At 38.4% G+C, this 14,833-nt stretch overlaps 1 protein-coding gene and 1 pseudogene across 1 annotated transcript; both read right to left on the reverse strand.

The window, feature by feature from the left end:
- Window positions 1-2,311: 2,311 nt before the first annotated feature.
- LOC137938412 (general transcription and DNA repair factor IIH helicase/translocase subunit XPB1-like) lies at window positions 2,312-4,437 on the reverse strand. Its single transcript, XM_068783374.1, has 9 exons — window positions 4,303-4,437; window positions 4,148-4,219; window positions 3,877-4,088; window positions 3,624-3,792; window positions 3,540-3,575; window positions 3,386-3,445; window positions 2,698-2,844; window positions 2,537-2,617; window positions 2,312-2,440 (listed from the first exon to the last, which is right to left on the reverse strand). The coding sequence occupies exons 1-9, from the start codon at window positions 4,435-4,437 to the stop codon at window positions 2,312-2,314; spliced, it is 1,041 nt and encodes a 346-aa protein (XP_068639475.1).
- Window positions 4,438-4,725: 288 nt separating this feature from the next.
- The window catches only part of LOC137939570 (protein transport protein SEC23 D-like), a 69,842-nt pseudogene continuing 59,734 nt past the window's right edge, over window positions 4,726-14,833 (reverse strand).

Raw genomic sequence — 14,833 nt, forward strand, 5'->3', positions numbered from 1 at the left:
AATAACACTCAAATTGATTTTACAATGAACACACTGAGCCTTTTTTGTACCATTAAGTGATACTTCTTTGAATTCCAACCACACATGAGACTTTTTTTTTCTTTTTGAAGTATGAGTAGAATCACCTTCATCCTCATTTATGGTAATTTCATCTGGGCCCACTTCTATGACAGAGGGTAGTGACTCTGGTGGAGTTGAGTCACTATTTATAGTTACACTAGAACTAGTGTTAATTATTGATGTCAATTGAGGAGGTGTTAAGATTCTTACTTCTACAAAAAAACAAAATTACAAATTAAAAACATAAAGAAAATAAAGTTATCCGAACAACAAAGATCCTACACATAATTTAAGATACTTGTTTATTCTTAGAGGAAGGTACGTGACATTGTGACAATCGGTAACAACCCTTGTCTTTCAATGCAACGGGTCTCTTTGAGCCAGTAGCCCTACACCCAATAGTTTCCAGTCCAATATACCGATCCTTTTTTTATATATAAATTTAAAAACTTCTAAGATAAGGAAATAAGCACACCAACATTCTCTTCTAATATTTTGATGAAATTCAACCTCAATACCAAGAAATTAATGATAAAAATGAAAAAAAAATGAAATTCAACCTCAATACCCCAATATACCAAGAACAGCAGTAGATATAAGTTCAATGAGAATTAAGAAAGAAGGAAAAAAACTAAATTTTTTTATTCTTTTTTATAATAAAGAGAAGTTGGATGCAATTAAGAAAGCTTCTGATTCCATTAACTAAAATAGAGTATTATTGAACAGAATATGTTATTAACACTCAAAATCATGAAATAAAATTCCATTGCTAAAATATATCAAGTAACAATTTTAATACCATTGCTATTTATTGCTGAAATGTATGATAAACGTACAAAATTTTATAAGAGGCCAGACGCCTAAAAATAAGAAGGCAAAAAAAAAACAAGATCCCACAACATAAAAATATTTGAAAGTCTAGAATAATAACTTCATTTATGAAGAACAATGGAAATTGAACAAAAAAATCATTGACAACCAACCAACTATTTTCCAAACATTATAGCACTTGAGCTTAGTAAGTCATTCTAAGATATACAAAAACATAACAAATGACAAGGTGGGGGATTTTTCTCCCCCACCCTTCCTTTCCTTCTTGAATGTTAGCTCAGTATGAAGTTTCCTGGCTCTCAGCCAGCCAGAATGCAATTGATGGCACACTCAAGCAAAAAAAAAAAATTAAGAGAATAAAATAGGTCAACCTTATACAATCTGTATAAAATGATCTTCTTACATTCTACCCTTTAATCAAGAACTCATCGTTTCAAAAAATCAAACAGTATCAACACTCAAAATCATGAAATAAAATTCATACCAGTTTTCTTCCAATGATTTCTTCCCGAGTGTACTTTGAACTATCAGCTGGAAATATCAGAAAAAAAAAAAACAGAGCTGAGTTTGCTTACAGAAACAGAGTGTGCCGTTCGGATATCCAAAAAGACTTTCCAATAATGAAGGAGCACTGTTGAGAAACGAAGCGAGAGTTAGAGATTTTTTAGGTTAGCTCGGCGACGAAAAAAAATAGAAAGATTAGATAAAAATCTTACCTCCTTCCGTCGGACCGTCGATTTCGTCTCGTCGGCAAGGAAAAACTTGGATGAAGAAATCGAAGAGGAAGAAGAGAAAGAAATAGTTGAGGAAGAAGAGATAGAAATCGTAGAGTAAGAAATCAAGGAATCGAAGAGGGAGAGGGAGAACGAGGGATTTGAAGACCAAATCCCCCCATTCCCCTGAATACCTGCCGACGGACAGCGATTTCCACAAGAAATCACGCTGAAACGGCATGGAAATGGCAGAGGGAGGTATGGGTTTCGCAGAGAGATTTTCCAAATCGAAGAGAGGTCTCCCGATCCCCGATCCCCGAATCGCTCATTATATTAATGATGTCCACTGGTAATAGAAAGAGAGCAGCCTACTTCCAACTATATTAAAGAGAGCAGCCTACTTCCAACTATATTAAAGAGAGCAGCCTACTTCCAACTACATGATTCTTTAAATTTTTGGTAATAGAAAAATCAGTTGAAATTGCACCAATCATGATGGAGATGTCCACTAGTAAGCATGATTATGTTTGGCCTATGTGACAATCAGTATAATCACAGTACCAAGATGAAGTAAGATTATACATGAAATTGGATGAAATCATGGATAACCAATGTGTGTAATATCCAGTTCTAGTGCACTAGCCAATGTAGCCTCTCTGAGAATTCTACACAATGTCTTCAACAGTCTCAACTATTTTGCTGGAGAGTTATATTGACATGAAAAATATTGTCTTACAATAGGCCTCACCATTTCCAAACATTTTACTGAGACTCTTTTCCTGGTATGGGTGTGGCTGAGCCTGAGGCTTCAATTCCATGTTTAAGTCAGGGTTCACCTGCAGTAAGCAACATCAAGTCAATAGCATACCCATGATGTGTGACAAGGAACAAAACTGGCAGAACATCAAGCATTTGTGAGAAATAAAGCTTACTGTATCATTTCTGAAGTCATACTCCTCCAACATGGGATAATTTAATGCATTTGGTAAGCACCTTTGCTTGACACTTTCAACCTGTAAATGTTTAAGTTGGGTCAAAAAAATTATAACCACTAATCACTTAAATATACATCATCATTCATAGACCACCCTACCTGAGTAGGATCTATTTCAAAAGAATGGGTTTCTTGCTCTTCAGCTATTGCTGCCACATCAGCACCAGTGAACAACTCCTGATGAGCACCACCATCCATTTCACTCAAAGCTTTGATAACTGTAAATACATCACTTCCTTGTGAATCCTAAACAGTAGATCAAGAGTTTGCATCACCATCAGATTTAAGTCAGAGTTCTCATGATCTATCATAGAAATTTAACCATTTATCTGAAGGTTTAGCCATAGTGACAAATAATCTCTCCATGCTACAGTGTGATAGTGGCTTTGGAGATGATTTCATAATTTCAATTCAAATGAGTTTTGATTCACTATGCAGGCAAAAAATGATTAAATTATTTAACAGCACAGTTTTTTTTTTTTTTTCAAAAGAGATGTTCAAACTCCACTTCCATTCTATGAAAAAGAAAAAGTGCAGAAGTTATTTTCTTCCACTGTAACAAGCAAACAACTTCATGATTTAAATGGTAAATGCAACCATTTTGAATAATAGTAAAATATATAAAGAATAGGCATATAGATGAATCCATAGAAACTCCTATGTAAATTTTCTGTCACTCGCCAAAAAGATAAGATAAAAGACAAAATATAAAAAGGCACAACTCAGAATAACACCTCAGAAAAATAAAGTGGACATGCATGAAGAAAATAACAGCAAAATAAATTACCTCATTGGAATAAATTCTCGCTTTAGATATAACCTCGTCCTTCAGCAAAGTCTTCAGCACCTGCAAGTATCATGTAAAGCATAAGTTCCAAATTCCCCTCATCACCATAAGAATAATAATAATGATAATAACAACATCAATAATAATAATAAACCACTTGTGATAGAATACGAAACCAAATTCGCACCACCTGTAAGTATCATGTAAAGTACCGGTTCTTCTTCAGTACAAGTTTTACTTTCCCATAATTAGAAGTTGAAGCATAAATGAAATCAATCATTCCTTTAGGGAGATTAGTATTTGATACCTTGTTCAAAACAGTAATTATTGTTTCAGTCTCGAACCCAACAGAAATAGCAGCATATAAGGAATGAGGCGTCAAGTTATACTCATGCATAGACTCTGGCCTGCACAACATTTTTCCAACAAAATGAAAATGAGCAACCACACAGAGTTTTAAGTAGAAGAAAATAGAAGGACATCTTAAATACCGGCAAACGGGCTCAGCAATTGCAATGAGGAAATCATAGGCTTGCTTATACAACGGTGAAAATGTCTCAAGAAAGATCCGGCCATCAGCGCAAGCCCATAAAGGGCGGTTTGCATGATCAGGCTTTAATTCGAGTTTAGAAAAATCCCTCTTCGTCAGTTCGCTTTCATCTTCATAATCCATATTCCGTACCCATAAACACAATTCAAGCGCCTAAAGTGAACTAAAAACAAAAAGCTAAAACAAAACGAAAAAAAGAGCAAAAGTAATACCTTCATGACGATCCTCATCAAAATCTTCGACATAATCAACATCATCATCAACAACAACAATTCAATAATCCTCTTGCCAAGAAAAAACAATCAGGGGAAGAACAGGAGAGCAACCAAATACATAACAAGAGTTGGGGTTTTCAAAATTATAAAACCTTAGTGGAAGTCCTAAGCTTCTTACTAGGCCGACCTTTTTCCCTTGCAAATGAAGAGACATGAAGACATTTCAGCTCGCAGAGAATTGAACCATAGGATTGAATAATTAGGAGAAAGAAAGAAAGTAGTACCATGTCCAGCCATATTTATGAGTCCCACAGCTCGACGTAGTAACCGTCAAAATGAACGAGTTGCTTCTAAAAAGGGAAGAAATACTTTTCGGTTTCAGTATTCTCGATTCTAATTAGTTCTCTGTAGCTCACTCTAAGGGACACAGATGAGGGACCTATTTCTTTCTTCACCCCTTCTGACTACCGCCTATGGAAAGAGCAGAAACTAAAAGAAGAGGAAGCAGAATACCAATGCGTTATCAAAGGCTGCTCCATGGGTTTTGACACAAAGCATGATTTGGTACTGCAAGAACATTTATCTAGCTAACTCATTTATGCAAGATACTCCGCCACCCGCTGAGTCACTTCATCCAAGAAGGATACAAAGCCTACCACACTTGTTAAACCATTACCATCAACATCCTGCTCTTCTATGAGATAGTTTTCAAACACAGTGGCATCGTCCTGTCCCCCTCGAATAAATGTGACCTTTGGAGTGATACTTCTGTCTTGTTTCAGTTTGTTAATTGTTGTTCGCAAGAGGCCTGCACCAAATAACATTAGGATTAGTAGGTGAAGCAAAACAATCTAAACACTGTTATTGAAATCGTTAACTAAAAAAGGTCTAGAACCCAAAGGGGAGAGTAGGGTCCATCTGGCTGGTCATTCCAAAAATATTATGCATATAATCCAAGAAAATGGAGCAATCAGATGATCCTTGATTTCCACTCGGTGGCCCCATCATGTCAGGATTACTTTCCTGTAACCCTGCAGCATTTGAGCAAAATATTTCCAAACCCACCATTAGACTCAACGAACATAATCTATTTAACACGTGATTGCAAGAATATGACCCCAGTTAAGATCACATATCGATCTATTTCTGCACAAGGATGTCTGTTATGGTCCCGGATCTGACACAAGGATTCTTTGGGAGGATCTGCAATCTGCCACGGGTTACGGGTCTTCCAAGCATTACCGTAGGGGTAGTAGGAAGACATGGGGAAGACGAAAACGAAGATCAAGCCAAAGGGAAGCTTGATACCCTGGAGCTCGTTGAGGAGAACTCTAAGCCTCTTTACGCTAGATTTAACCTAATTCTTAATACTTCAATCTCCCTTTTTCTCATTACTCTTACCCTTAAATAGGGTTCACCCTGTTAGGGTTTAATAAAATATTACAAAAATATCCTTATGAATAAAATATTCCAAAAATATCCCTATTAATAAATAATTCCAAAAATACCCCTTGTGACCTAAAACTAAAATAAAATAAAGTAAATTAAATAAAACACTAAAATAATAATGTTATTGCGTGCATAACATTACACCCCTCTTGGAAGACGAGCTTGTCCTCAAGCTCGAAAGTAGTGTCTGTATGTCGACGTCTTCATCGGTGCCCGAGTAGCGTCCACCACAGCCATTTGTGCTCTCTGGATGCCCAAAAACTGGAGCAAGCTTTCTAGGATTTTTTTTTTTTTGCGTGGACATTCTACATTTCGCTGGCCAGTAAACAAATATTCGATGGCTGAGATAGATAGAGCACATGAAGCAGTGCTTGTTTGGAGTTGTATAAGGTGAGTTATGAGGCTACTTTCCATTACAAGCATTGCTACTATTGAAGCTAATAGGTCTCCTCCACATGCGTCAAGCAGGACACTCTCCAGTGCTGCTACGGTAGCAAGTGCTGACACCAGAAAATTCAGCTCCGCTGCCCTTGACAGTAAATGATACATTGAGGAACCCATGGCTAGCACAACATGAACAACTGAACTAATTGAATCCTTCACCAGCTGTACATCTGCCCTCGCCCCATCCGTGACAGGAAGGTGGAGAGGACATGCTACCAATGCTGCAGTAGCCCCAACCAAAGACAGTGAATGCTCTCTATCCCGAACAGCCCAATCATCAAGGTAGGTAATTTGATCAATAAGTAGTGAAGCCAACGTCATATCCTGCCTGAGTTGCTGGAGGGTGCTCCTCTTCATGGGGACAGAATCAAGCTGCTGCTCATGTTTAACAGAAAATTGAAAGTCCAAGGTCTTGTCTTTGGTAGAGAGCTGAGGAAACTGTGAAGAGAGAGCAAAAATTCCGTAGTCTGCAGAGGTTTGGATGCCTTTGTCAGTGGGATTACCACTCCATTTTCCAGAAGTGTGCACCCAAGCACCTGCCATTCTTTCATCTTTATTCCAATCTGATTTCACCCAGCAGAGTTGTTGGAGCCGCTCTCCTACCATTAGTTCTATTGAGCTGGGGTAGTGACCAAATCTGTTTGGTTCCAGAAACCCGCCGAGATGAAAATCTCTTGCCCTTTGCAATACTGCCATATCGTCGATTCTCTCACTAGAAGGTTCATACCACAAGAAATCTAAAACGATTCCACTGCTGATTGGAATAGCAGCAGACCCAGCAGTAGTTACTACACTATTAGCAGAACCATACAACACAAATGCATCCTTAGCAGTAGATACAGGTGCCCAGTAGTAGAAGTTCTCAGGCTTGAGATCTCGGTGCATGATCTCATACGTAGGACACATCTGCACTACTGCCACAACGGTTCTGGTACGCCCAGCAGCACTCCTTTCTGTAAAATGTCCCCGAGCAACCATACGATCAAACAATTTACCTCCTGCACACAATTCCAGCACAAGATGCACGGCAGTATCATCCTCGTAAGTATCCCTCAAACACACTATGTTTGGATGTTGAGGTAAATGCTTCATAATCTCCACCAACATGCCACTTGGAGCCCACATAATCCCTCGGTGATAATTAAGCTCTTTCCCAAACAGAAAAGGAACAACTGCGTTGATCCCATTATCAATGGCATGCAGCTCCCTCCATGACACTCCAGAAATTCCAATAGAAATTACAACAAGCAACTGAGTCATGGAAATTCCAACAGAATTTCCAGCACGTCCTGTCAGCTGCACCTGGATGGTATCTTTAGGTAGCCGATACCTGTGGTAACTTTCCGGCACGTCATGACTTTGCATTGTGCCAACAGCACAATTCACAGTGCTAAAAGGCATAGCCATGTACACTCGCAGGCCACTTTGCAGGACAGGTGTGCCTCAAGCACTCAATTTCTTATCCAATGCCATGTCCAAACCATGGACCTGTTTCTGTACACCATATAGAGCTGCATAATATGTTGCAGTGTGTGGTTGCTGCTGGGGTGCCCATATCATCACTGCAATTGCAGCAGGAAAGGGAGAGAGCAGAAACATCTTGGCCTCATCAGCGCGAGCGCCATATGTCACTGCTGCAACTACTTTATGAATAAACAGACTGGTTGCAGCAGTGCCACTGGTGGCAGCACTGGTGGCTGCAGAACCGCAGCAGCAGCACAAAACGATTTCTGGAAGAACCACGCGGCGGTAAAACTAGCACAAATAACCTCCAGTACAGCACCTTTCTTGAACTTCCCTCGATACTCCTCTTCCACACGGTGGCAAACACTCTCCTGCACCCAATAAATGAACTCAGCTCTGCGAACAAGAGGGTAGGCCTCAGGATGCAAGTCCTTGGACCATCCTTGACATCATCAATCATATCCCTCCCCTCATCCACATTGGCATCTACATGCTGTGGTTGAGATTGGCTACTGATTTCCCATGCTGAAAACAGAACCTGGATCAACTCCCACCCCATGACCTGGTGCAACAAATACATAGAAGAAGAAGCAAAAGACCCATGAGGTTCATCATCAACGTCCAATTCTTCCACCCCAGTGGTTCCCTGTGGCTCCTGAACTAGAGTATCATCCATGATAATATCAACCTCAACCTGCTCGTCATGTAGTCCAAATCTACTGAAATGGCAAACAAAAAATCTCCATTCACCCTTTGGAGGATCAAAAGAAATAAAATTAGCGCCTTGCCATTGGTTTGTGATTCGAGATAATCTAAGAGGCGGATCTTGTTTGACTTTGTCTGAAACTTGTAATTTCTTTTGGAGTAGTAGTGTAACTTCAGCCGTCAACCTTTTATTTTTTGATGCTGGCTTGGCACCGGGTTTGGTGCTGGAACCTAGTCCCACCATTTCTGAAACTAAAATAAGACCATCTGCAAGACCCCCATGAATACAGTGTGCCCGATTCATTGCATACCAGTACACGACATTTTTCTTGGGCAATTCATCAAACAGCTGCAATGCCTCATACATCTTCCCTTTCTTCTCCACAGATTGCAAAACAAATAGAGGACGTGTTATAATACCACTGCCTAATGAAGCAACCTGGTCCAGATAATAAGAAAAGGGAAGCAATACTATGCAATCCACAAACAAAATTGTGAAAACTGCTTTGATCCTAGGATCAACCTCATTCAAATCTCTCCAACGAATTCCAGCAGGCAAATTAGTCAGGGACCACAATTGAAAAGAAGAGGGAAAACTCGATTCCAATTTCTGAGACACATACCCAACCACACCCTCAACGTCCAGAAGAGCAACATCTGCAGTCTCTAATTCACCTTGCTTATCATGCAAGAGCATCCCAGTAAGCACAAACCGATATGGGAAATCCACCCTGGTGGTGGTCTCATCAATAGAAAGAATAAACAGCCCCACAATTTCAATTGGGCAATGACCATACGCACAAGTATTGTGCGCATCAACATAAAAACAAAGTTCCTTCAAAAAAAATTTGCCGAGACGTTACCCCCCCTCCCCCCCCCCCCCCCCCCCCCAAATTGGAATTTGGGTTTGCGCTGGTTTGTCGAGAAGTAGATTGCGAGTGGGATGTTGGCCAAAAATCCAATCCCACCGGAGTTGTGTCCGACGGCGCCGACGGAGCCTCCTCCGTGTCCGGTGGCAAAGGGTAGCCCTTTGGGGCTTCGCCTCTTGGTTATTTTCCACGACCAAGGGCTCTCGAAAACGCCTCCTTGTCGGACGAATCACTTCTGTTGGCCGTGAGGAGGGGTTTGTTGAGGATGAACCCAAATCAACCCTTACCGACGGGTTTGTGGTCGCATATCCCTCCGATTTCTGATTTCCAGGGTCCTTCTTGGCGTCTGCCTCTTCTACAGGGACGTCTGCCTCTTCTGGAACGTCGACCAGTAAAGAAGATAAAATCTTTGAATTTTCTGGGTGGCCGTTCTGCTCGTCCGAGATAGTTTCTACTACATCTTTTGCGCATATTTCATGGTCAGATATTTGAGGTCGTGTGACCATTTCTGCTGCAGCAACGAGTTCTTCACTTGCATAAATTTCAATGGAAGCATCTAATCGTGCTCGTATTTCTTCCAATTCCTTACCCATAGTCATCCATCTTTCTTGGGATATAGAATAACTCATTGTGTTCCCGCTCTGATACCAGTTGTTATGGTCTCAGATCTGATACAAGGGTTCTTTGGGAGGATCTGCAATCTGCCATGGGTTACGGGTCTTCCAAGCATTAACGTAGGTGTAGTAGGAAGACATGGGGAAGACGAAAACGAAGATCAAGCCAAAGGGAAGCTTGATACCCTAGAGCTCGTTGAGGAGAACTCTAAGCCTCTTTACGCTAGATTTAACCTAATTCTTAATACTTCAATCTCCCTTTTTCTCATTACTCTTACCCTTAAATAGGGTTCACCCTATTAGGGTTTAATAACATATTACAAAAATATCCCTATGAATAAAATATTCCAAAAATAGCCCTATTAATAAATAATTCCAAAAATACCCCTTGTGACCTAAAACTGAAATAAAATAAAGTAAATTAAAGAAAATACTAAAATAATAATGTTATTGCGTGCATAACATTTCACACATCATCCTTACGGGACTTGACAAACAGAATGACTGGATTCTAACCCCCAAATCTTATGTTTAAATTTTAGGGCCTTCTCATGGTATGATTACTTGATGAACCACAAAAAGGAAACACATTTCTTGTGACAGTTCAGTTGGAATAACTTAGTTAAATATTTATGAGCTCACAATCAAACTTAACAACTAAAGGATTTTTTAAATCCTAACTACAGGCTACAGGTAGAAATCAAATTCCAAAAGCTGGAATGTAAACCCAAATTTTATGCCTTCCTCCTAGCATCAGTATTTGAAGAACCAAAAAGGAAATAACTTAGAGTCTTGTGGAGGAGGAAAGGGGAGTGCCGGATCTGCTGTTGAGGAATAATATACAATTAAGTTTGTGAAAGCATCGAGAAAGAAGATTGGACTTTCACTTGTTATTAGTGTTGCACGGCTCAATGAGTGACGTGGATATGCTTGTTTGTCAAGAGTGGCATATGATGTCAATACTGGATATATAGCTCGGTGAAGGGAACCTGGCTCTAGTGAACTGCATCAACACATTCAGTTAACAAAATTGTCAAGCCAAATTTTGTTTAACTTCGAGTGGAAGAAAAAATCATAGAAACAGTCAAATATATCCAGTAAGTACCTGAACAAGCATTGAAGATATATGCGATAATCGGGATGAACACCTTCATGCACGCGGAGAAGTGGGCTTCTAAGCAGAGCAAACACAAGTTGAGGCAGAGGCTGCAGCTGAGGGCACTGAGAAAATGCCACATCAGCGCGAGAAAGTAAAGATTCATTTCCATGTTGAACAAGTTTATAGGCTTCATTATACTGTGCTGTGAGAATAACAAGCCAATCCTGAAGCAAAATCCTACCCTCCCTAATTCCTTGCTCCAAAGAAGCTGAAATTACCTGAAAATTTGTGGCAAACAAGGGCAAATGAGCAGGAAGGATCAATATAAAATAGATTGTGGTACTCAAGTCTCTAGTCAGGACTGACCTTAATGTTTTTGACTAGTTTAATTGACTTGAAAACACAACAGTTTTCCTTCTTTTTCCCTTCTCCGCATGTGATGGAGCTTTAAGAAGTATAGTAAACCAGAAGGCATATTTGGCACAGGAAATTTATGATTCAACATCAATGGCAGAGAAATCATGTTCACAAACCATATTACCACAATCAAGTCAAAAAAATACTGCAGATAGCTAAGCATTTGACAAATTCCCTTTTTTTTTTTCTGAAATGGTCAATTCCATATTATTAAATGCATATAAAAGAAAAAAATGCTAACAAGAAAACAAAACCAAATATATATATCTACACACACACACTCATCAACAGTGACAATTTACAGAATGTATCACACGGAAAAGGCACTAATGCATCAATCTCTAGCTTACCTAAAAGATGTAACACCCCTTTTACCTAGATAATGCTCATGTGTACTTGAGTTCAACTTGCCATTTTAAGAGTTTACTTTACTCTAGTACATGCATAGCCCATGGTCCAATTTTTTAATCCAACAACACTAACTGTTTTGGACCCAAAACGTTTAGATGAGCTTCAGGTATAGATTGTTGCCTTAAACCAAATTTCCCGCCATTGCTCAAAAAGCCATGCAGAATGGTGATGCATATCAGGCCTCTCAAATATAGAAGTGTCTTACTCAACCAAGATATTCCAAACTCTCAATAAAACTAGCTTGTTCTACACTAAGAAACAAATGAAATCTAATAATAAAATACAGGAAAAAAAATTTGATATGAAACAACCTTATGAACAAGGATTGACAACGCAACTTCAGGATCAACGTTGTCGTAAAGTTCATTCATATTTGCAGTTGTAGCATATTGAAATGTCCTTATCCTTAAGTGCTGCTTAAGGGAGTATCTGGACCTAAAGAAAGTATATTGTTATGCCATAAAAAATGCAGTGAGAAGAATGTTGATAGTTAGGGGAAGGCATTGACAACCACATTTCAACAATGAAAAAGGCCAAAACACTCCTCTTTATGAGTGGAACAATATATGAGAAAGTTTTTCACGGAGTAGTTACCAACAAACATCTTTGAATTAAAAAAAAAAAACAGTTTCAAAATTTTCTTTCCTCGAGTAATTAAATACTAGTACCTATCAATCATCAGTCAAAAGAATCCAATTCTACAAAATATTGTTAACATCAATGTTCATATTTTTTTCTTTCTAAAAGGCAAATAAGATTTTCTTAACAACTGTGGACAGGTATTTCTTATAATTTAGGGGCATTCCTGTTATTGTGGTTTATGCTTAGAGCATGCTTTTTAAGTTAATGGTAGTTCAGTCCCTCAACTTATTCTGAGTGACAGGTAGGCTTTTGCTCACAGGTATTTTAGTCTCATCTTGTAAAAACTCATTAGACAAATTTATTAAGGGATGAAGGTTCGATATATATCCTAATATCATATTAACGCAAAGAGAGAATTCCTGTAGTTGGCTATTCTTTACTCCAAAACTTCATCTTTCCTAATTCTGATTATTTTAATGGTATCAGAGCCACATTGTTGTAGTTGTCAATGGGTTTTTATGAAACATTCTTTCCTGATGTCAAATTAAATTTCATCCAATTCTATTACTGTTAATAAAGGGTAGGACATTAAAAATGTCTTTTTGTTATGAAGATATTATTGTAAAGGCCTATATCAAGCAATATCCTAGATATGTTGCTCAAGGGGAGAAATATAGGGCTCGTAGATTGGAAAAGCAATATATGGTCTAAAACCGAGCCAAGAGTTTGGTTTGATAAATTTAGTCAAACGATGATAGACTTGGGGTCTAAAAAGAGTCATTCATACCACTTTATCCTTGTTCTCCAGAGGGACAAAAGTATTGTTATCTTAATAGTCTATGTAGATGACTACACAACAAGAAAGTGAGAATATCAAACAACATTTTCAAACCAAGGATTTAAGACACCTGAATTACTTCCTCAATATTGATGTTGCACGAAACACAAAGGAGATAATTATATGAACACAAAGGAAATATACAACTGATATGTAGACTGAGATAAGCTGAGAGAGGTTTATTTGGAGCAAAGTCAACAGAGAGTCTGATGCAAACAAATGCAAATTTGCATGATGAACAAAACCCAATATTTAAAGATAAGACCCAGTATAGACAACTTGTTAGCAAACTGAATAACGATCCAATGATTCAAAGATAAAACCCAGTATAGACAACTTGTTAGCAAACTGAATAACGAACCAATGATTCAACCTAACATTTCCTATGTTGATAATGTCAAAATCCAATACCTAAAGATAAGACCCAATACTACAAGACTTGTTGGTAAGCTGATTTAAGACTCAACCTAATATTTCCTATGTAGATGGTGTTGTCAGTCAGTTTATGGAAAACCTGAGGAGTTGAAGTTGTGAAACAAACATTAAGGTATTTAAAATGTGGACAGAGATTGTTTCATAAACCACACCATAATCTAGAAATAATCAGGTTTTCAAAATGTTGACAATGTAAAGTCTAAAATTAGTAGAACCTCAGTAAGTGCTTATTGCACATTTATGAGCAGTAACCTTGTGACCTAGAAAAAGTACCAAAACAAACTATACTAGCAAGGTCAAGCGTATGCAGCTTGTGAAATAATGTGGATTAAGTCTTTGGCAATAGAGTTTGGGTTCTCAATTGAAAACTTATGGCAATATTTTGTGACAATCAGGCTATTAGTTTTATTGTTAACAATCCAATATTTCATGAGAGAACTAAATACATTGAAGCAAATTGTCATTTCATTCACGATGCAATTATGAGTGGCAAGATTATAACATGGTATGTTTGCTTTACACATCAACTCGATGACATCTTTATATAGGGGTTGATCAATGTTGACGAAAAGTGAGATTTCCCAGAATTGGCTATTCTTCACTCCAAAACTTCATCTTTCTCATATCTGATTATTTTACAATAACAATGACCAAGATCTTTTTTGTGACTTTAACAAGAGCATTGACCAAAGCAAAGAGTAATTATCAAATGCTACAGCTGCTGGTTGAGGATGGCAAAACTCATTTCTTTGCCAACAAAACCCCTAGAAGATGCTTGAAGAAAGTCAAACAATCCCCTAAAAAAAGGTTTGAATGAATAAGAGAAACAAAGTAATGATGAAAATGGCAGCAAATTTCCAGCATAACAGTGTTGTTTATTGCTCTATGAGGGCTAGAGTTGAATTAGTTGCCAAGATAGTCTTCATCTCAGTATAAGATGTTAGGTCCGGTCAGAGAGAGAAGAATAAGTCCCGATAAGTTTAGGCTTGAAAACAGTATGGTCTACAGGTTGAGGAGTCGACCTCCCAAATTGACTAATCAACTAAGATTTAGAACTACATAAAATTTTGGTCCAGTGAAATTCCTGACCTTTTTCATCTCCTTGGATCCATTCAGAGGAAAACAGAAAGCTGATTGCCTCACATTTGACTGCTAGAATGGAGACAATCAAGGAGTAGACACCACCATAGAACAGGTGGTAAAAGCACAATTTTGATCTCAGAACAATCCTAGCCTAGCTGGTGGATGCAGTGTGACCCATTGAGGCAGAGTTTTTGATCCTCCTCATAGGCCTTAAGAGTGTTTACCAACTCTTTTTTCTAATCCTGCCATCATTGAGGTGATTTGGCTGTTGTT

This window comes from Aristolochia californica, unplaced genomic scaffold (genome assembly GCF_029961685.1).
Source record: "Aristolochia californica isolate CCGP_79_NKW_82.1479 unplaced genomic scaffold, dmAriCali1.0.hap1 SCAF_8, whole genome shotgun sequence".
In the NCBI taxonomy this organism is placed as follows: Eukaryota; Viridiplantae; Streptophyta; class Magnoliopsida; order Piperales; family Aristolochiaceae; genus Aristolochia; species Aristolochia californica.